This window comes from Centrocercus urophasianus, unplaced genomic scaffold, assembly GCF_019232065.1.
Source record: "Centrocercus urophasianus isolate 14NV4802_14NV808 unplaced genomic scaffold, USGS_Curo_1.0 seq_33, whole genome shotgun sequence".
NCBI lineage: Eukaryota > Metazoa > Chordata > Aves > Galliformes > Phasianidae > Centrocercus > Centrocercus urophasianus.
In genome coordinates this window covers 5,038,910-5,060,770 of record NW_024884900.1, presented here as the reverse complement: position 1 = coordinate 5,060,770, position 21,861 = coordinate 5,038,910, and the positions used below count along the sequence as shown (strand labels likewise).

At 41.9% G+C, this 21,861-nt stretch overlaps 1 protein-coding gene and 1 long non-coding RNA gene across 2 annotated transcripts; one reads left to right on the top strand and one right to left on the bottom strand.

Annotated features, from left to right (window-relative positions):
* Window positions 1-257: 257 nt before the first annotated feature.
* LOC122166350 (merlin-like) lies at window positions 258-21,831 on the bottom strand. The gene is made up of 19 exons (XM_042830065.1): window positions 21,803-21,831; window positions 21,026-21,167; window positions 16,612-16,732; window positions 15,119-15,244; window positions 14,618-14,740; window positions 10,330-10,413; window positions 9,740-9,808; window positions 9,448-9,530; window positions 8,380-8,455; window positions 7,788-7,925; window positions 5,990-6,064; window positions 5,027-5,140; window positions 4,468-4,590; window positions 3,832-4,049; window positions 3,546-3,648; window positions 2,670-2,797; window positions 1,953-2,103; window positions 1,331-1,540; window positions 258-377 (listed from the first exon to the last, which is right to left on the bottom strand). The coding sequence occupies exons 3-19, from the start codon at window positions 16,699-16,701 to the stop codon at window positions 342-344; spliced, it is 1,947 nt and encodes a 648-aa protein (XP_042685999.1). The 5' UTR covers window positions 16,702-16,732; window positions 21,026-21,167; window positions 21,803-21,831; the 3' UTR covers window positions 258-341.
* On the top strand, window positions 5,051-7,098 carry LOC122166351. The gene is made up of 3 exons (XR_006170782.1): window positions 5,051-5,224; window positions 6,176-6,627; window positions 7,081-7,098. It is a non-coding gene; the product is annotated as an uncharacterized LOC122166351 (long non-coding RNA).
* Window positions 21,832-21,861: the final 30 nt, after the last annotated feature.

Genomic DNA, 21,861 nt, shown 5'->3' with positions numbered 1-21,861 from the left:
GAACCATCTTGGTAAGTCAGTGTGTAGAATTACCTAGGGGAGGAAGGCTTAGAAGTATAAAGTGTTTTTTCAAAAGTGCATTAAAAAGTAAACAGTGCTCCTTTGGGTGTATGGTTACCACTGTACCCAAAGCCATGAGCCATTTTACACTGGCAGTTTTAGTGCTCCCAGCTCATGCGACCTGCTTGGAAGCCAAATGGCACTGCTACCTATTGAACCACATCTCTGTGCTGATGGCTGTCAGGAGACAGAGCTGCACCAGCGTTCTCATGTGGGTGCATTTTGTGGCAGCCAAACAGATGCCATCAGGTTCCACCAGTCTGGTAAGGAAACGAGGCTCTTCAAATGTAGATCACATCTGAGTCATGCTGCTGAACCTACATGCAAAGCAAATGGGAAAAATTAGTTCTGCTCTGAACTCCTACTGAAACAAAACCTACTTTGCCATAGTCCAATTTCTCCTTTTCATCTGACCAGAGTCTTCTACAAGATGCCTTGTGATGGCTTTATCTTCCCTCTTGAAACAGATCTATTTGCCTTAGCCTTGCATGGGGTCAGGTTAGTCTTAAAACATTTGTTATTTGCAATAGAAAGAACAGCTTTCTCAGTTGTTGCTACACTGAACTGTTTTCCTTCTAGTTTTAAGCACACAACCCCAAAGGTTCAGACCTTGAAGGTTATATGCTACAACCTCTAATTGATCCTGAAAACCCCCAGTTTTGTTTATTAAAAAACATCAGGGTTTCTTTACTCCCAATATTTCACTGCCGGGAGAAAGCTGACTTCTTTCCAGTTGCACAGGACTGTGCATTCCTACAGGTCTTCTTGAACACACTGCATCTATTCTTCACTCCAAGCAAGAAGAAAAATGGGTTGACTTTATTCTGTAAGACCAAATTCATTATTTCTATAGGATTCTTGTTCTAAATTCTCTCAGAGCACATCCTCATTTCCAAGCCTAGCTGATATAAATAAAGTTTAACAAATTCTACTGCGCACGGGCATCGCTTTCATTTACCAAGACTTAAAGTTTTGTATTCCAGCTTTGATCACAAGGGAGAAAAAACAGGTGGCCTTGAAGTTACAGAGTGGTGCTTCAATGAAGGCGCTCCACACTTGTGGAACAGCCATGCTTTGTGACCTGTTGTTTGAGGGGCAGAGAGGGTTGGATAAAACAGCCCCATCTGTGGAACTGTTTGTGGTTAGACTTGATGATCTTGAAGGTGTTTTCCAACCTGAGCAATTCTATGATTCTATAAAGCCAACCACACTTTACTACCCTGAACTCTAAACCTCTGATCAATATTTGGGAATTTACTTATCTGCTTACCTTTACAATCTGTTTTCTGGTTCCTGTGCCCACACTGTTGGCAATCAAGGAATTGGTTTGAAGAGATGACTTCTGCACTGGCACTGTGTGTTGGATTTTGTTGGTACAAGGCCAGCTGCTTGTAGGATTTAACGAGTAAGCAGGGAAAGGCCTATGAAGATTTACATCTGATGCATCGCCAGTTTCAAAGGTTTTCATCCACGATGGGATCTTTAAAAGAAAAGAGCACGTGGAAATGTAATGCCCTCTCTACATCAACATTTATTAAGCCAAAAAGAACATGAAATGCATTGCCAGAGAATATAGGTCATCCTCCCTCAGTTTTTCCATCCTCCCTTCTCTCTGAAACAATTTACTCAGGGTCACTTTTATTATATATGGAACAACATGGAAAAGCAAAGACAGCCCTTATCCTTGCCCTGGTTTGGGAAGAGTGTTTGTGTATACAACAAGAAACTTCTGACCAAAATCTGAGTTTAGTTCTTTGCTGCTTGAATAAAAAGAAAGCCACAACTTTCACAATAGATTAATAGCAACCACAAAGCACATAAATGAGAACGTGATGCAAACCACGAGAGACCACACTATGCTTAAAGAAGTGGCAGGAATTTAGGTTACATACATTTCCTAAGGAGCGATCCAAGGATCCCAATACTTCATTCCAGTGAGAGTAAAGCCCAGACTGTTTTTCTTCTAGTTTCAAAGCATGAATTTCAGACTTCAGTTCTTTCAGTCGATCTTCAAATTTTTTGCTCTTTTCTAAGTAATCTAGCCTGTAGTCCACACATCAGAGACAAAAAGCTTACTAGCACAACAAAGCTCAATAATGAGATAAGGAGAGGAGATCTTAGCATAATTTTGCCTATACATACATAGGCAAAATTGAGTCCGTTACATGTCAGCCTCACTTCTCTGCTCCAGTGAGAAGGAAGTTCACTTCAACCCCTCAGTATTCACTTTCTAACCAAGAATTTCCCTCTAGACCAGGAGGAAAAGGCTGTGAATCAAACCAATACCACACTCTAACACTAGAGGGAAACTTCTGTCCTCTAATTTGCAAACAAACAACTTTGTGCTTGACATAATAGTCTTTAAGACAAGAGGGTTCTGCACCTGTCATGATTTGATGCCACCATGAAACTCTTTCTGTGTATAAAACAGCAAGTCTTACAGACACATAACCTGCACCAGTTCAGTAAAAGACCTCCAGTCATACCTACAACAAGAAGACTGTCCTGATGTGTTAAGGATATGACCTGTTGATTCCCAAAGAATTTTTCTTTTCTGTACTTTCCACAGTTAATATTCTTCTTTATTTACACCACAAGCATATTGATACCTCTCTCGCTCTATCTCGAAGGACAGTCTCTTGAGGTCAATGTCCTTCAAATCCAGCTTGATGGACCCTTTGTCAAAGTTGGCATCTCTGGTGTCAGTTGCAAAGTAGTGTGGGTACTTGACCATGTGCTGAAAGAGCCAAAACAAGTGCTGTTGGTAAGATGTGACCGACTTTGGATTTCTCACCAGCTTCTTCAAGAGTGCCATGCTGAGGCATTCCATGAGGTACCATAGATTATGAGAAACAAATGTTCCTGAAGTCCTTTCCATCTACCTGAGTGGCCCCAGATGGACTGCCACAGTCCACAAGCCTGATCCAAATGCAGGGAAATATCTGGACTGCAGTGTTCCTTATTTCTAGCTAAAATGGAAATTAATTCTCAGCAAGAGTGAAGCAGAAGAGCAACTGGGGCACACAGCCCTAGCATTACCTTCTTGCTCTGTCTGAAGACACTCACGTGCATTTCACGTGTCAGGACAACACAGCTGGTTCAGTACAACCACCTTCACAACATACTGCCTGACTGAGATGGCACAGAGTCAGCATCAGGCATGAATGCAGGCAAGACCATCTCTGCTCCCCAGTTACAAACAACACCTGGTTGTTAATAACTGGTTTTGGTTTTGGTTGGTTCAGTTTTTGGTGGTGGTGGTTTTGCTTTTTAATATTTGTCTCATCTTTAACTTCCAGGCTCAATGCACTGAACAAATTTAACTTCAATTGCAGCTACACTGTGTTCAATCAGCAACTGGTCCTGTAGGTGTTTGTCCCACAGCTATATGGAATATGACACAACCTACTTTGGTGAGGCTACAAACATGCAATCAATATCTGATTATCTCCCAAGATGAAGTGGTGCCCAGAACAGAAACTTACAGGATAATTGAGCCTGGTTATGTCAAAGAGTTTTTGCTTTGCTTTCCTCTCTGCTTCTCTGGCTTCATGTAGATCTTGTTTCAGATGCTCCGCTTCCTTGGCTCTGCAAAACAAGTATTCTGACATGAATCGTTGGTGATTTTCAGTATAGAGACAGAGCACAACAGACCTTGGGAAAAGTCCCTCCCTGCTCTCACCCCCACACTCCTGATTTGACTAAAATAGCATTCTCTCCATTTAAGCAACTCAGGAGGGGCCACACAATCCCAGCTCAAGCAGATCTAACCTCCGGTCAGACTCCTTCACCAGCTTCACTGCTATCAATTCTGCCTCTCGCATCTTTTGCTCCATCAGCCGTTTCTCCTCCTTGGTTTTCAGAGCTGTTATCTCCAACCTCTGTCGCTCTTGCTCTGCTTCTGCAGCATTCTGGGCCAGCAGTTTCGCCTCTTCTTCTGCAATCTGAGCTTTCTCAGCCAGCAGCTCTGCAGCTTCCTGGGATCGAAGCTAAGAGGAAACAATTTGTTGTAGTTACCTTGCCTAGCATCTTCAATTTCATCCTTGAAGTCAATCAGGAAGAAGATGTTTTTGTCAACAGGTCAAGGGATAAAAATGTTAATCCTTAAAGTAAAAACAGTTGAAGGGTTTGGTATTACTCCACTGCTCTAGAATCTCTTATCTTCTGTCCTGCCTCTCGTCTCTAACAGCAAAGAGACTGTTGTTCTGAGATGGACAGAGACATCAACCAAAAACTGACAGAAGTTGATCCCTCCAGCTGTCAATGCCAAATGCAACATGCACCACAACGTTACTTACTTCAGGAACTCTCCAGCTTTGTGTAAGCCACAACTTCTAGAAAAGAAAAGAGCTCCCAAACCAAGAAAGCCCTTCAAGCACAGGAATATTCAGCTGGCGTGCTACTCACCAGGGCCTCATTGGCTTGCCTGGCTTCGTCTTCCAGCTGGAAAAGTCGCCTTTCCAGCTCTTCTTTGGCTCGCTCAGCTTCTTCTCGGAGCTGCTTCTCTCTGGCCAGCCTTTGATTCTCCATCTGGAAAGAGAAATACCACATTTGTGGGTTTGCAGCAGAGTCGCATCTGGGGCTGAGGCAGCATAAGAAACTAATCTAACGGAGGACGGACTGCTCTCAAGCTGGTGAGCTGACATTCAGCAGGGATGCCGTGCTGAAGCTACTTACACTTTCAGCAGAAATGAACTCCACTAACTGGTAACACCAGTTATTGCAGACTGCTGAGAGAATGCTTGGATTGATCTGCTGTGTCCCCAAATCTTTCTGATCACCTATTTGGTTTCACAAACATCACTTACATCTTCAGATGCTGCATACACACACAGAGCTGTTCCCACACTTAATTCTTCTGTGTTTTTTCACCTCCTACACACACATTGAAGCAATGTATGGACAGCAAGGGCACCAGCTGGAATAATAATCAGCATCTTCAGTAACAGAGGAGCAGAAAATGTACCTTTTTTCTGGCCTTTTCTTCCCTGGCTTGTGCTTTCATTTGCTGAATTTCTATTGAATCCACTTTTCTTCTCCTCATAAATAGGTCGTGGTTTCCAATGCACAACTGCAGAATCTGGATCAAAAAGAAAAGAAGATGTGATTGTGACATAACTGTACCCCATCCAGAGGGAAAAAGAACCTCACAGCAGCATGACAGGTCAGAAACTGACATTTCTCACTCCAGCACAAGAGCTGGCTGATGCTTCCCTTCCAAAGAAAGTGACATCCAGGGCAGGCTGATACCCAGATTTGTAATAGTTTAGAAAAGTTCATAACAGCTTGAGGGGCTCTCTTTCCATCCCTCATCGCTGTCTGGTTTCAGTTTCCTGAAAAAGAACAGGCAGTGGGTCCAGGCCAAGAGATAGTTGTGTGGGAACGGTCACCTGTGGTGGCAGCTCCACAAGCTCAGTGAGAAATGGTCCAGCCACTCTGGCTGTGCTAGGAAGCAGCCAGGGATGACAGAATGAACCAGCTGATTAGGACCCTCTCCTTGTTGCTTCTCTCAGAAATATAGACGCAGAAGTCAATCAAGTACCCACCAGGAGTCAGATAGGCTGATGCCGCAGTGGATTTGCCCCTTTCATAAAACCATAAAGGTTGGAAAAGACCTCTAAGATCATCAAGTCCAACCATCACTCCATCCCCACCATGCCCACTAACAACATCCCTCAGTGCCACATGTACTACACCTCCCCTTCCTGTACCTGCATTTCCCTTTGCAATTTGGGGCTTCCTTCGCATCTCACTTTTCACCCAACATCTCTGCCAACACGGAGAGAAGACAACCGTACACACCCTGCCTTCCCAGACAAAAGAATCCTATGGAAAACATGTGCTGAAATTCAATGCTCCCTGGCCTTTGCACAGGTTTACAGCTCAGTATTGCCAGCCCAGTTTTAGAGGAGGAAAACAGGACACTTACCAATTTGTTTACCTTGAGCTGAGAGGAAAAGAACTTGAAGACTTCTGCTTTTTTGTCAAGAGGTTTAATGGTTAACTGTTCAGATAGAAGGGGAAAAAAATGAGAGGAAGCAGTGAAAAGGAGGAAAAACAAAGCTGAAGCTATTAATACTTATGCAAACTTTTGCCCATCTCCATTTCTCTCCAGGGAAGCAGCGATTTATGCCACAAACACAGGGAGAGTGATTCCAAGTGCTTTGCTCACAAGAATCAGAACCAGGGCTGCTCTCTTTATACAGGCCATTTTGGAAGATAAAGCCTCCCACAGAGCCACATCTGATGCCAGTTTGGATGATATTTTTCATAATAGTACCACCTGTGCCTTGCAAACTGTACTGAGAACACTGGAACACGCACTGGCTAACAGGAAAAACAGAATGCATTGCTAGGAATCTGACTCCTGGGTGTAAAGTAAGGCAGATGTCAAACCCCAATCTGAATCCCAAACCATTTCAGGTGCAAACGAAACATATCACAAAAGCCTGAAGGATTTGTTCTTCTGACCATGAGATAGCACTACTAGAGCTCCTGCCTTCTCACATTTTCACTGCTATCTCCCAGGCTGTTTCCAGAAGAGATAAAAGGTTTTCATGCCGCCAGGTCAGTATGCACTGTTTTACTTTACATGCTGCGCTGGGTTTGGCTGCATAATAAAAAACAGCCCCATTCGTTAAGATCCTTCTCTCTGTGACTCATGAGTTAGCACTCTATTCCTGTAATTCATTTGCAATGCAGCGTATAATTTCAAGCCCTCTGAGTCACCAAGATCTTAACGTACTACAGCTCATTTCAGCCTGCAGGTAACAACTGATGGAGTGCTCTGCCTCGCAAGGAGCAAGGCTGTGAACAAATAAAGCAGAGCTTTAATAGAGAGCTGCCCAATTCTCCAACAATAAGAAGTTATTCACAGACCAGAGGGGAAATTTGAAGTCAAGGAAATGAAATTCTTCAGAGATAGAGCCCTCCTGTAGGCTGCCCTGCCTGTTGTATGCACGTGTCAGTCCAGGCAGCAGATCTCATCCTGTTTTTTGAGTTGTTGTTTTTGTTTTTCAGGAGGCCCAAAGAAAGAAAGGAAAAGACCATGCTGTCCTTTGGCTGACAAATTCCAGGTATGCTGGTGCTGATGTGATTTTCGGGTTTTGTTTTTCTGATTACAGCCTTTCATGTAGCCACACGGTTTGAAAGAACTCCAAATTTCACCCATTTCCCACCATGCTTTCTACAAGTAGAAGATGGGCTCCGAAATCTCAGTGGAATTGGATTGGAAGGGCAGTGCTGAAGGCTGAAACCATGCACTGATAAACTGGAAAAATTCAGGCAGAGAAACGTGTACATCTCCCTGCATGCCTCCGCTTGCCAGTGTGCTTCAGACCTCATTTGCAGGGATAACTTCAGCATGCAAAAATGGCATTAAGTCTTTATGGATCATCTAATCCCTGCTGAGATAACTGAACTCAGCCACGGTTGACGTTCATAATATCTATCTTTTATGGAGACCAACTTGTTTTGCAAAGGACAAGCAGCAGGGAAGGAACCAGAAAAGTGGGCTCTCTCTGGAGAGCTGAGAGCAGCCCTGGGCTCTCAGGGGAGCCAAGATTACGCAGCACATCAGAAGGACAAGTTAGTTTTCGTAACAGAGCTCCCTAGGATTTTCCCCCTCCCCCAAATTATTTAAACAGAGACTGCTTTCAGCCTGTTCCAAGAATCCCAGTCCACACCCTCGCCCATATTAAAAGAATAATATATCAGATCCAGCCTACCTCCTTCTCACTATAGGAAATGTTTCTGATAGCACTCCACTCAAACGATTTATTTGGAGAGAACCTGTTATTAATGCTGTAGATATGAATACCTTTGGCATCAACTCCGAGCAGGAGATCGGTATGGTTTTTATTTTGCTGAAAAACAACAGATACTAATAAGCACTCCTTCTGGTGACATTAACAACCACAGACACGAGCCACGCGTTTCTAATACACCCATATTTATTTTTATTTTTATGAAATGACTGTTTCTACAATACAGACGATGAATGCTGCTACTTTTAGCCAACAAATCCAATTCAATAAAGCAGCTCAAACTTCTCGTTTATTTCTCCTTCTTCCCATTACATACCCAGAGCCATTCAAGAACTTAGTGCAATCACAGAGCAGAACCTTTGCTGTTGTATCCACCTACTCTATCAGCAGGCAAGCAAACCAAAGCAAACCAAAAGAGGACAGTCGCTACAGAGCCTCCATACAGCAGAGAACAGCAGAACTCAGGAATGCCAGCTCCAGACACCCTGAAGGATTTTAGAACAGCACTACCATCACCTGCAGCAATTGCAAACTGCTCAAATACAGCACTTACAGCAATGGGAAAATAATTGACACCATACATTTCCAAGTCTTGGGCAATTTTCAGGTAGTTCATCTCAGCTTCATCCCTAGAGAATAAGGTGATGATTACACTTGTGTCCAATCTCTCTGTCCTAACTGACAGTATATTTCCCACTTCAAAAAGAACAGCCATTCTAGACCTTTGTACTTTCTTTAATTTCACTGTCTTACTCTCAACAGAAAAGGGAATATAAAAACACCATCTCTAAAGAAGACAAAGCTGTATCTATTTTGATATGAGTCACATATAGTGCGATCTTTACTAAAATTCAAGTCCAGTCTTGTCCTTGTGGGTTAATTTTGCCACTCCAGCATCATCACTTCTTGGAGACATCCTCTACTGCTATTTTCCTTATATTCCCTTTGGGAAGCAAAGCTGGTTGAGAAATTCTAAACAGTGCTTTGGGCTGAGTCCAAAGGAGCTAAGCCTCTCCACTCACTGTTGTTCTCCCTCCAAACTGAGGCATCAAGTCTTGAGGAAAATATTCGGGAAAGATAGTGCTAACATAGGAGAGCCAATAAAAAACTGAACTGAAATCACAGGACAGGCTGGCTCTGGTGCCAGCAGCTCCCACCTCATGTTTAATTGAATTTCCAGGTACTCTGAATGTGTTAGAAGCAGCTGAACATCCACATGGAGTAGCACCAAAATTCAGTCCTGGAACTGATGCCCGTGGTGCTGTGGTATCCTCCTAAGTACGCTGACAGCTTTTTGAACCATGATTTTTATCATTGTTATTATTTATTTTACAGGGTATAAAATACATCAGATTTTAGACTCTTAGGTTGTGAAGCTCCGCGAAAGCTCTCAACTTCAAAGCTAGTCCAGTTTACAAGCACATGGTGCCCTATGTGCAATGATACTTCTACCCTGGGGGAATGGATTTTTTTCCCCTTTCTTAAGAAGCAAAGCTCCTAGCAGCATAGCCTGCAACCCCGTATCTCTTTGCTCAGTTACAAACACCAAATTTCACCGAAGGCCGCAAAGAAGTGGTTACTGATCAATACAGGATTTCCAAAAAATGAAATTATTTCATACCTGGCAATACCCCTATGCTCAGCATACCAAGCAGTAATCTTTTCTTCCCACATCTCTGCTGTCAGCTGATACTGCCTGAGGACCTACAGAGGAAGGAAGGAGGCAGATTTCATTTGAAGACACAAATACGTGTGCTGCCTCTCCCAGGCGCTGTGAATGCAGCAGTGAGTTCACAGCTCAGCCACTTCACCACATGCAAGGCAAACAATCAGTTCCTATTGCTCTAGTTAGACCCAAAGCTGCACCCAAAGGGGAGATGCAGATTTTGGTTCTGTACATAATACAGACTTACCCTTTTGGGTAGAAGTTCATCATGGGCAAGAAAGCCTGGCTCGTGAAAGTTTGGGTCGTAGTCACCATACTGTCCCAAGGGAAAAGAAAAAAGACACTTCAGTTTGTTAGGTACAGAATGCTGAAGAATTTGATGGCTGCAGTTTGATGACACAAAGTTTGGTTTGGTTGTCCCATACAGTGTGAGGACAAGAAAACAGGCTCCCCTCATCTGAACCATGGGCTCTTGGTGGCACAAAGGTAACCATGCTCTGAAAGATGCTAAAGAATACTGCCCTGCCACTGCACAGCACCTCTGAATCCATGGACATTTTTATAACAGGGAATAACTCCAACTGGGAGAAAAATTATATTAAAATGCTAGATGCAAAGAAATCCCAGAAAACTATGAAAGCATAGCATAAAACAGCAAACTAATTTCTTCTCCAAACCCTTGTAATGGTAATCTAATGGTATCTAATGCTTTTTTTCCCAGCAGCAGCTGTGCCTCCCAGCATGACCCAATTTAACAGCAAAGTTTAGCACTTGAGTATTTTATGTATCACAGTCTATATGTGTTTGGCTAAAATATGAGCAATGCTATGCACAAACCTTGGCTTGAACAGCATAAGAAGCCAGTAAAACTGTTGCCTCTGGAGAACAATAGATTTCCTCATCCAGTATCTGTTTCTTAACCTAAATTGGGGAAAAAATAGGAGCAAGTTAAAGAAGCAGCTCAAAGTCAGGGCTTACGTCAGGCTGACATGAAGTCAGACATGCCCAGACTGTAACTTGGCACCAGCTATCACCATTACGAGATAACAGCAACAATAAAGTGACATTCAGAAACATAGGAAACCTTAGCATTACATTATATATAGATATATATACATACATATTTAAGACCTTTACGAAGTTGAATGTCTTAATTCCAAGTTCACAGCAATGTAGTGGGCTATCTCCCACATTAATGCAGGGAGGCCCTTCCAACTCAGGATATTCAATGATTCTATGAACTGTTATATTTTCAATCACATTGCTCAATTTAGAGTGAGCCTTTCTCATAAATTGGTGGAGGATATTTTAGGTCTCATGTCATTAAGCTTTTTGCTTTAGATTCTCCATACAGGTAGAACTGTGGACCTTTCTCATGCTCCCTTTTATTACCAACTCATTACCCAGAATGAAGCTGTAACGATTTTACCTTCAGCACTGAGCAATGATACAGAAGCTACTCAGATATTAAAACCATCCCACTAAATGTGCTATACCAAATAGTGATTTGACTTGCCATCTAAAAGAGCATCAAAGGGCTACATAATCATAAGCACAAAAGAGTAGCTTTGCTACAAAACACATAAAAAGCACCTTTGCAACGCAAAAAATATCCAAGTTTTAGGTCAGAAGGGACCTCTGGATGTCACCTGGCCCAGGCAGGTCCAACCAAATGGGACTGTGTCACAGCTAAGGGCTGTGTCCAGCTGCATTTTGAGTGGCAACAGATGCATTATACTGAAAAGCATTAAGAGGATCTTTCCAAGCTTCCCAGAAGGACGGAATAAAGGACACCCCACAAAGGGAAAACTGCCTCACAGCACATTCGATTTATTCAATTACAGCGGTCTATGCACAACATAAACACAGGGCTTATAAATAAAAGCAGTATAAGCAGTAGAGAGTCTGTTAGCTTTCTTTTTGTGTAAGTAATCTATGGTGCCAGCATAATCAGAGGTAACAGTTCATACAAGGTTGCTTGATTTTAAATCCATCAGGTAATTCTACCTGGAAACCCAAAGGAGGAAGAAGAAATTAATCTTCGCAAATCCGCCTCTCAGATATAACATCCTTGGCCCATTAACAAGCACAAAGATAAGAAAATTTTGCATAATGCGCAGTCTTATACATTTCTAAAGAAGAAAAATTACTCGAGATAGCACCGAGTTGCCTTTACAGACACATTTAGGAACTGGAGGTACCGTGAACTGAAATGAACCATCAAGAAGGTTTTTCTTTATATTCAGTCTCTGGTAAGCACAATATATGAACCTGAGTTATAGCAGAGGGAAAATTCTTTCAAAGCTGTTAAAATGGAAAGAATGAAAACACTTCTCTTCCAAATTGGAAAGCTCCAGCATTCATATTCCATGGTGCAAATAATACTTTTCAGAATTGAGAACGACTTGAGACAAACACCCTGCAACCGTCTGGAGGTCTTTGGTTTGGTTTTGGGTCGTTTTGTTGTTGGTTTTAATCAATTCTATAAGTACAACCTCTTTGCAAAAGGAGCAAATTATCCAACTGTTAAAGAAAACTTAGCTTTAGAGATTTACATTTATTCACAGCCTTGACAAAAAGACATTATGCTATATGAATATGCAAAATCTGAAACAGGAGGATTGCAATCTGTAGGCATCCAGATGTCAGTACATGTCCTCCTGTTAGCATCCAGGTGTGATCTGAAGTTCTTACAGTCAGGAAACTTTGCAAGTTTCAATTTGTTCCTGTCTTGTTTTTCTACTTCGGAATGAGAAGAATTTGCTAATTATACATCTGCTAGTCGAGGCAGGTTCAAGGAGAGAAAAGTGAAATCAGGATTAAAAGCCTAGGAAAAGTGTTCTGCCCCTCTCATTCCTTTCCAAACTTGGCTTAAAAAACAAATCCCTGAATGGTTAAGGGTTCTAGATGAAGTTTTAATTACTGTATTAACCCCTGGATTAACAGTATTTCCCCATCACTTCGCTAGCACATCCTCCTCAGGGAACCAGTGTACTACACTGTTTATTTACAGATGCAGACTGACTTTATTCCATAGTCCAATCTACTTGCACAGACACATACTGCTGACAGATACCAGAACAAAGCAACACAGTAGAAGGCTGCAAGAGCCAGAAAATTCAGAAATTCAGAAGAGAAGCTGGAAGGCACAGATGTTGGGGCAAAAAGCAAGTGACCATCCAAACCTCAGTGCCTGTACGCCTACTGTTACAGCTGCAGGTAACTGAGGTTACTGCTCTTTAGCCACAGCATGGCTTCCCTCTTCTAGGCTGATGCACCTTTATTTTTATTTTTTGAATTGTTTATTTACTTTATTTCTATAGATAACTACTTTTTATGGAGGTCATAGAACACTGAATTTCTGGGATAAAAGAAATGCCAGTAGCAAACAGGAAAGCTGCCTGTGCAAGGCTGTGAGCATCAATGCATGCATGGGGTTACTGTTATTATTTCTGATGGCTTCTGTTCCATGGAATTTTTTAATTTTGCAAAACCTACCATGGTACTTACAAAGGACAGGTTACGAGGTTCTTGTTTTCTAGTGATTATGCCTTCTATAGTCTTATACAACAAGACCTCCCAGAACCACTTGGGTTGCTTTTAGGAGCTTGGGAGTTTTAGTTCCAGGGATAAATTGCAGTCATGAGTCTTGTTCCATCTGCAGTTGATACAGGTAAAAAAGCCTTAATGTCCCTTACTACTTATCACTATTCCTTCCCTCTTCCTCACCTTCACAACTGCCATCACAATTGCTTGTGTAGGCACTCCATAGGTTCATACAGTTAATAGCAGATCTTTTCTAGATCTTCTTGTTGTGAAAGAACTAGGTTAGGGAATGGTTACTTAAGACTTAAGCAGATCTAGGAGGACTACGACAAGCTTTCAAGACTCTCTTCATCCAACATTAGCTGCAGCCAGAGGAGTCCAGTTGATGCAGGCCTGAAAACAACTCTTAAAGCCGATAAAAAGGAGGGTTTCACCTGATACTAAATCACCACTGACCAGTTAGGGGATACACCTTAACACAGAATGGCTTGAGTTGGAAGGGATCTTAAAGCCCATCAAGTCCCAACCCCAGTCATGGGCTCGTTGCCCCCCAGCAGATCAGGATGCCCAGGACCCCATCGAACCGGACCTTGTGCATCTCCAGGGATGGGGAACCCACAGCTCTTTGGGCAAACCTGGAGAAATTCAGTCCCAGACTGACAACTGGGGGCAGTACTCTGTAAGCGTAGGAAGTCTGGTAAAAAATCTGTGGTCACTAATTTACATAACTAATTTACATAACTGATCTGTTTTTATTTCATTTATTTATTTATTTATTCCCATCTGAAACCTTATCAGCGTACAGAATAAACATCTCCAAAATGTTTGGTTTTGCAGCCTTCTCTCCATTAGCTTCAAAAACAAAGTCCTCCAGGCAGTCCAGCCTAGAATGAACTGTTTCCTATTTTTAATAAAGACTACTAGAAGTTAAACAAGTCTGAAGTATCCAGATGTGGAATTGGCACCAAAGTTGCTGAACCAGTGATTGAGCAGCTGGTATGAAGGCAGAGCCAACTCAGGGGGGCTCAGGTGCAAGCCATGTACCTGAGTGACTAAAAGGCATGGAGCCAAGATCCACCCCTTCCCAGATCTCATTTAAGGGTTGGTGAGGTGCTCTTGGTGGAGATTCCTGTATATCTAAGGGATTCTAAAGGTAAGCAGTTCTTTTCCTTCATTTCTGTATCTGTGGCTGCTGTGTTTGGATTTGTTCTCATTTGCAGTAGCCAAAGACTTTGCTACCCCACTATTATTGTGGTACTTTCCATCCTATTGCAGTATGAAAAGTTGTTTACACAAAACTGTAGGTCCCTGTAATTTAACTCCCATTCTCTAGCACAAACAGTAAGAAGCCATTATGAGAACAAAACCCTTGCAAAAGTCAAACACTCAGCTTACCAGAATGTGAGACCATAGTGTCTAGGAGGGATGTTTGTATTTCATAAAAATGAGGTATTTACAGGGACAATGATACAACTGAAACCAGCAGAGTCATTCTGAGATTAAGAGCAGCCAACAAAATCAAATACAAAGGGACTAGGATGAACATAGAAGGATTTCAAGGTTCAAAAACATTCCTGACCTGAAGAAAGAACAAATGCTGGGTAATTTCCTGTAACAGCTCCTCTTCTACCTTCTCTGGGTAGAATTTAGCCAAAAAATGAAAGCTAATGGGGTCTTCTTTAGGGATTTCTTGATCTAAAACCTGTTTAAAGATAAAAAATCAGCAGTGAAAATAGCACAGAGACATTTCAGAATAACATTATCTGGTTTCTGATTTTGGTCTGTAGTGTGGCTAATGCGACCTGTTCATAGTTCAGAAGGGCAGGCAACGAAGTAATGCATTAACAGTAAGGGCATGTGGTGGTGATTGGTGGGTGACACTTCAGACCAAACTGTGTACAAATAGACTGATTAACACTATGAGATTCAGTCCTAAAGCCATAAATCATCCAGAATTATGGGTTGTCACTTAACCCGTTCCTTTAGGTCTTGAGCTTAAAAAAAAAAAAAAAAAAAAAGAAAGACAAAGAAGTCCTTCAAGAGCAGAAGATGGCTAGGTTACCATTCCTGTGTTGTATACCTTTTTGTCCATCTTTAACCAGGTGCACATTCCCTTCATTGTGTACTGCAAGCCGAAGAACCAAGTCTCCCTTAAGCCAAGCGCTCGGCACACCAGGTCAAACAAATCCTTCCCCTTCCACTTCATCTGGAAGAGAAAAAGGAAATTAAGCAAAATAGATTCATCTTGAATGATCTTGCTGTCTTTTAGGCAGGCAAACCAGGTTATTATTTGTTTTTTCTCCCAAGAAATGTTATCACACCTTTAGCTTTCTGATGAAACACACCTAAAACTGCCTACAGCAAAGGCATGATAGCTGTAATGCTCTACTTCCTTTCCTCCAAGTGCTCAAAGCTGCAGTCATTTAATCACAGCATCGGGTACTTTATGAGCAGAGGGAATGAGGGTTGTACTGCTGATCTCTGAGGACGTGGTGAAGTTTTATTAATATTTGTAAAAATCTTACTCTACATTTTAGACAAATGAGAGAGTCTGGAGAGTAGGTCAGGGGAAATCAAAGGGGCACAGAGCAGAAATGCCAAACAATCAGAGCAAATCTATCTTTCAGACACCTCAGCTATTTCAGTGGCAATGAGCCAAGCCTTTATGCTTCTCTGACATAAATGAGCAGGAGCTTGTCTTCTAGGGGTAGGACTTAATGCCTAGTTTAGCCAGGATTGTTTTTTAATCTGGTATTAAAAAAAAAAAAAAAAAAAAAGGCAACTTAATAGAGGAGATGCAGAATGAGAGTAATTTACTGCCCCAGCTACACAGAAAACAAACTTTGTGTGTGTACTTTGGGACATTTAATCACAGTATCTCACTTTTCATTGAAGAGCATGCACATCTGTTTCTTCTATCTGGCCACATATTAAAAGATGATTTTGTCTCATCGCATCATCGGTCACTAAACTTAATGGCAAAAAAATAAACTTTTGGGCACTATTTGGATGGAAAGCAGGGAATCAACCCAAAAAGAAAGGAGTACTCGGAGAGAAAGGAAAGAGAGCAAAGGAAGGAATATATCAAGCTGGATTTGTTAACAAGGACTCTGAGCTCTGAACCAAGATTTCCAAATTCTTTATTTTCACCATTCTGTCTGCAAGTATTCTACATCCATAATTCACAGAAACACACTGCGTGTGATTTATGTGCTTTGTCTGAGTGACCTAATAAACTAAATGCTAAATGCCCCACAAGGCATTCAACTCATTAGAATTGCCAGATCCAATAGACATCAGTTTTCTAACAGCCCTTCTTTAAATACCTGCACATTTTTCACTTTTGTTGGATATTAGGAATTAATCTTATTAATGAATCTGGTGCAGCCCAACTCATCCATCAACTGAACACTTGCTGCTTTCGGATTCTTCCATGTTGTTCTACAGTGGTGCTTTCTGCTGCCCGACTGACTGGAGAGCCATAATGAATAGAAGCATCTTAGTTTCAGTTGGGACAAACAATTCCTTCCAGCCGACAATGAGATTAGAAGAGTTTCTCATGGGGACTCTTACCTCACAGCTGAACTCCATCTCAGCGTCCACCGTTATAATCTTGACTTTAAAAGTCTTTGGTTGTTTCTTCTTCAGGCCTCGGATAGACATATTTTTTTTCAGTTTACAAGGACAGCCACACCTGCAACCAAACATTGCTGCATTAGGGGCTAGGAATTCCAGTAACATTTTCGTGGCTAGATAGGTAAAGGAGGGTGAGAAAAATCTTCCTCAGCAAAGGTCTTTGCTGTACGTACCACCATGCCTTCACATTAAATGCTTCAGTGGAAGCTTTGCTTGTAAATAGAGCTACAGCATACAGCAAAACCTTACTGTATCAAATGCAACTCAATGCTTTTCCATCACTTATGACTCTCTGGGCAACCAACCTACTGAATTTCATCACATTACGAGATCCTAAATCCCTGAAATTATACAAATACCAGGAATAAATATACGCAGTGAAATTAAGCTGAATTTACTAATTTCTCTTGGCCATACAAATGCACAATGATGAAAGCTATTTAGAACAATATTTTTCCAGCAGTTTTTCTTCTGAAGTGAAATTAATTCAATTTTGAAGCAGCCTATGCAATATCCTTTCGTAAAATTTACATTCTAAACGCAATTGACTACATACCATAAAAAAAAAAAAAAATAAAAAGCAACATGCAATTTCCATTGCCATGAGGGGTTTGTGGATACCAGGCAAACCATATGCTGAAAGTTGGGGTTAAACAATAGTGGGGATCAGCACTGTGCAGTCCTCAGGTGGTTCTATGTGAGCACAAGAAGTCAGCCTGTAAAATTTTCATCTTTTTTTTTTTTTTCTTTAAAAAAAGAAAAGCTTTATAAAATTAACAGCTCAGACTCGCACAACCCAGTTAGTACCTGTGAATTATATGGGCCAGGAAGAGACTGAGGCATTACTGGTTTCCTACAGTGTAAGGCTATTCTAGCATGGCAGACTTCCAATCTGTCCTTAAGCAATTCCAAAATAAAGGCTTAGGTTTAAACTGAGAAGCTGCATTGGTGCCCTCCAATATTTTATAAAATACCTTGTCCCTTCCTTTTCTTTTGCAGAGCTATAAATTGGCTTGCAAACACACTGAGCGTTTTCCACTTACTTTGCATGTGCCCTTTGTCCAAAAATAGCTAAACAGGAGGTAAACTGGATATAGAAGCTTTTCTTTTTGACTTGCAGGGACAGAATGGATAACTCAGGTACCAAAGCAAACAGATGTCTGCCAGTATTGAGAGCAAGAACTGGAGACAACTCAGAGTGGAGAAGACAAGATCCGGAGGAAATTCATCTTGCTGACACCACTGAGATCAATTTGGGAGTCCTCTCCCTCCAGCTGGGGCCGTTACAGTTTCTGCTGAAGTCTTCTGTCCAGTCTGGGGCAACACTGTTCAAGAAAGATAATGGGATAACTGGGGAGAGATCCCAAAGTAGAGATTTGAGGGCTAGAAAATAATCTGTAGTAAAATGGAAAGTATTGGTTAGTACAGAGAAGGGACAAATGTCATGAGGTAGGATCATGTCTGTTCTTTGTGACCACAGTGGTTAGGATGAGGAATAATAGGCTTAATTAATTGCTGCAAGGTGCCAACAGTGCTAGAAGAGGATGATCCACACCGAAATGCATCAGAACAAGATGATGTGCTTTAGGGATCGGCATACAGGGGAGGGCTGGAGTGGCTGATCTTGGAGGTCTTTTCCGACCTCTGTGATTCCGTGATCCTATCATAGAATGGCTTGGGTTGGAAAGGACCTCAAGGATCATGAAGCTCCAACCCCTATCTTATCCTATGAAGGATATCCAGGAAAATACCAAATCCTTATTCTCAGGGTAAGCCCTCGTCTCTTGGAGGAATGCTTCTTTCAAGGAGAGCAAAACAAATCTCAACTCTGAGTGCAGTACCTCTATAATTCCAGCAACATCTCAGCGTGTGCTGCTAAGCAGAGCTCAGGTCCTTCTGCTTGGCAATGAAGGTCCTTTCAATTAAAGGGAAAGGAATGTTTTAAAACCACAAAGTCACTGTAGGAGTATGGTGTAATGTGACCGCAGTAATACTGACAGGGAGGGCGTCATGTGGAAGCATCCAAACCATCAGTAACTACTCCAGCAAGTACTTGATCTCTAATCTGCAAGCTGCAGCAGAGCTAATAGCACAGCTGTTTTAACCTGTTCCACTCCAAAGCTCTTTCTTGTCTGGTTTTCCTCAAAACCGAAGGATTAATGCAAATATTTTCACCACTGGAATAGCAGTTAACGCAGTAGAACTGCAAAGCAGTATGGAATATTGGACACAAACCCTTCTTCTGTTCACCCAAGAAGAAACCCCAAAGGCTGGAGACAAAAAGAGAAGAAACTTCATAACTCATTTCTAGCACGTAAGGTAAAACAGCCAATTTAGTGAAATAGGAACTCGGAGTTCAGGCCAGTACAGAACATTCTCAAAGAGCTCCATATGGAAAACGCTGAACAGATAGAATTGAACTGCTTCAGAAGAATGCACTTATTTTCTCAAAATACGACAAAAAAAAAAAAAACCACCAGTTCCCTTCACTTTGAAGTTTGTTCGTTCTTATATAACCTGGTTGAAATGACAATATAATTTGTTCAGTGTTTCCAATAGCTTTTCTTTTTTTCTTTCTTTCCTTTCCAGAGTTTTTATTCCATGGAAAAGTACATTCTGACTCAGTGAAAAAACATTTTTGAATATCGAATTTTCCCAAGATATGTAAACTGCATTTTAATTGATGGTTCTGCTAAAGAAATAGAAAAGATTTTCACACTAAATAGTGCAAGTGAACATCAGATACTGCCAACATAAGCAAAAACACTTAACAGTCAGGATTTTAGAAGAACTTTTGTATAAGAGAAATCGTGCCAAATAGGGCGATCTGGGTTTGTGGTCTTTTGTTGAAGTGCAACCATCTCCAGGTATTTGCTAACTATCACAGCTTGTAAGTGTGAATTGTGCATAATTTCTTTCAAGACTTGATTTTTGTCACTGAGTTGTAGTGATTTGTTTCAACTGCTGCCAGGGGCACCCAACCCTGAGATCCAGAGCAACAAAATGGGATTGAGCAGAGCATGGTGTAGCTTCCCAAATGCAATATTAATCCAATAGGGGTTAATGTTGGGTAATAGGGTTGCCCAAAAGTCAATGTTTCCTGTCCAGGCAGAATCTGGGAACAGATAGTTCTGAAACTGAAAGTCCACAGCTTCCTATGGAAGCTACCTATGATAAAAAGCTTTGCTTGATGAGAGGAACAGGAACACAATGATGAGGAATATGATTTGCAGGAAAAAAATTGTCCCAGTGCTGCCTTTCTTCATGTCGGGGTGACATCCACCAATCTAACTGGGTTACAGTCCCCCCTTTTCTTCACAGGAAGAAATCAGTGCCTGCGTAAAGCGTGGGGGAAGGAAATTGGGAACAGTGAGCAATAGCCAGAATAACTGGCACGGCCACTCTTGCAGTGACTGATGCTTATCTGTAGCACAGCACTCACAGGCTGCAGGGTTACACCACTGTACTACACAGCTTATCAAAATGGGAAATAACCCCTGCATCAGCCAGTACTGCCTGTATTCACTGAAAGCAGAAACAAAGCAAATGAAACCAGTATTCCCCAAAAGCTCAATAAATCCTCAAATTCCGTGTGTTACTGAAACAGTAAGAAATACATCAATGAACATGCTGCAATTAACCTTGCCATGAGTGAGAGTACTATTCCCTTTCAGTTCTGAATTTACAAGGAGAGTCTACAGGGCTCTCCATTGGGTATTTCCCTTCACATGGCACTTGCTCTCAGTGATTGCCTAAAGTATACACATTGTAGTAAGTCAAACTTCAGTGAAAACAGATGCTTTTGGGGCACACACAAGAAGTCAGTATTGCTTTTTAAGGGAAGCCGTTAGTCCCTCTGTATACAGGCTAAGAATTAATGGAAACTGTAGGATCCCAGTGTTTCATCCCCAGAAGCAGTCCGTCCTTCTGGGTCCAGCACATGAACAGGGCAGCAGCTGTACCCTTTGCTAGCAAAGCCCATACAGAGAAACAAAAACCCTTGTGAATGCAATGGAGTATAAAGAAACAAGGCTCAGGAAGCATTTTAAGAGAAACTGACATAAGATGCATCAAGTGCAAAAGTACATTAACACAGATAAACTCTGCTGTCATTGCTGAAGCATTTACTGCAGCTCTCGGTTGCACGTTGCCCTGTTCACTGGAGTTCTCTTAGTTCTTAAGCTCAGAAATGAATGCAAGCAAACGGAGCACACACACCATAAAGGAAAATGGAAAGTGTTGTGGGCTTCTTACGGCTGTTTACTCCTGAGTGCATTCCTTGCACTGCCCATGGAACAGCTTAAGAATTCCCTATTTTAAAATGGGTCAGTGCTGTGAGTATTGTTCTTACCTCTCAGTCAGAAAGAAGTTATCTCAAGGCACCAGTTGGAATCAGATCCACTTCACAGATCATTTTTTGAGCGAAGAAAAGAATATTTAACCCAGAATCTCTTATTTCTCAGAAATCAATATCCAGCTCTCGCACGCTGCCGCTGAAAATAAAATCCAGGACCAACTGTTGTAGCTGATCTCCTTCCCTTTGTTTCCCACGGAGTGCAGCATGTTAGCGCCCTCTGAAAAATCAAAGAATCGCTTTCCCAGGTGATACGAAGGGCTCTTAACCATTTCCTGCCTGTGCCAGCAAAACTCCTCCCTGCTCCGCTGTAATTCAAGCAATAAGGCATTCCAGCAGGAGCAGCCCAGGAGCCTCAACTGTAAGAACTATAATAAACTCCCAAATGACTCCCTGGACAGCAATGGATCCAGTGATTTCAGAGCCTGCAGCCATACAAAGCAGCCGTGTTCACTGCCCTCTGCCAGTGGTGACAGAGGATGGCACAACAAAGCCTGGGAAGTGGGCAGTAGCCCAAATGCAGGTGATAAAGACTTAAAAGAACGGGAAAAAAATAGAAAGATAGCCTGCATGTAGGCAAGGAGCTGCCAGGAGCACATTGCCTCAAAATAAGGGCACAGCCAAGCTTTTTCCAGTGTTACGTTTGTAGAATGGGTGTTTATTAACCACTGATTTTACAGATTTAAGCTGAATTTCTAACACAGTGGCATAACCAACAACAACCGTACAGGTTTCAATTCAGGTGGTTCACTTATTGAGGTGGAAAATCCCCACCTTTGGGATATGGAGCATGTCCAGCAAAGGGCAACGGGGCTGTGCAGGGCTTGGAGCTC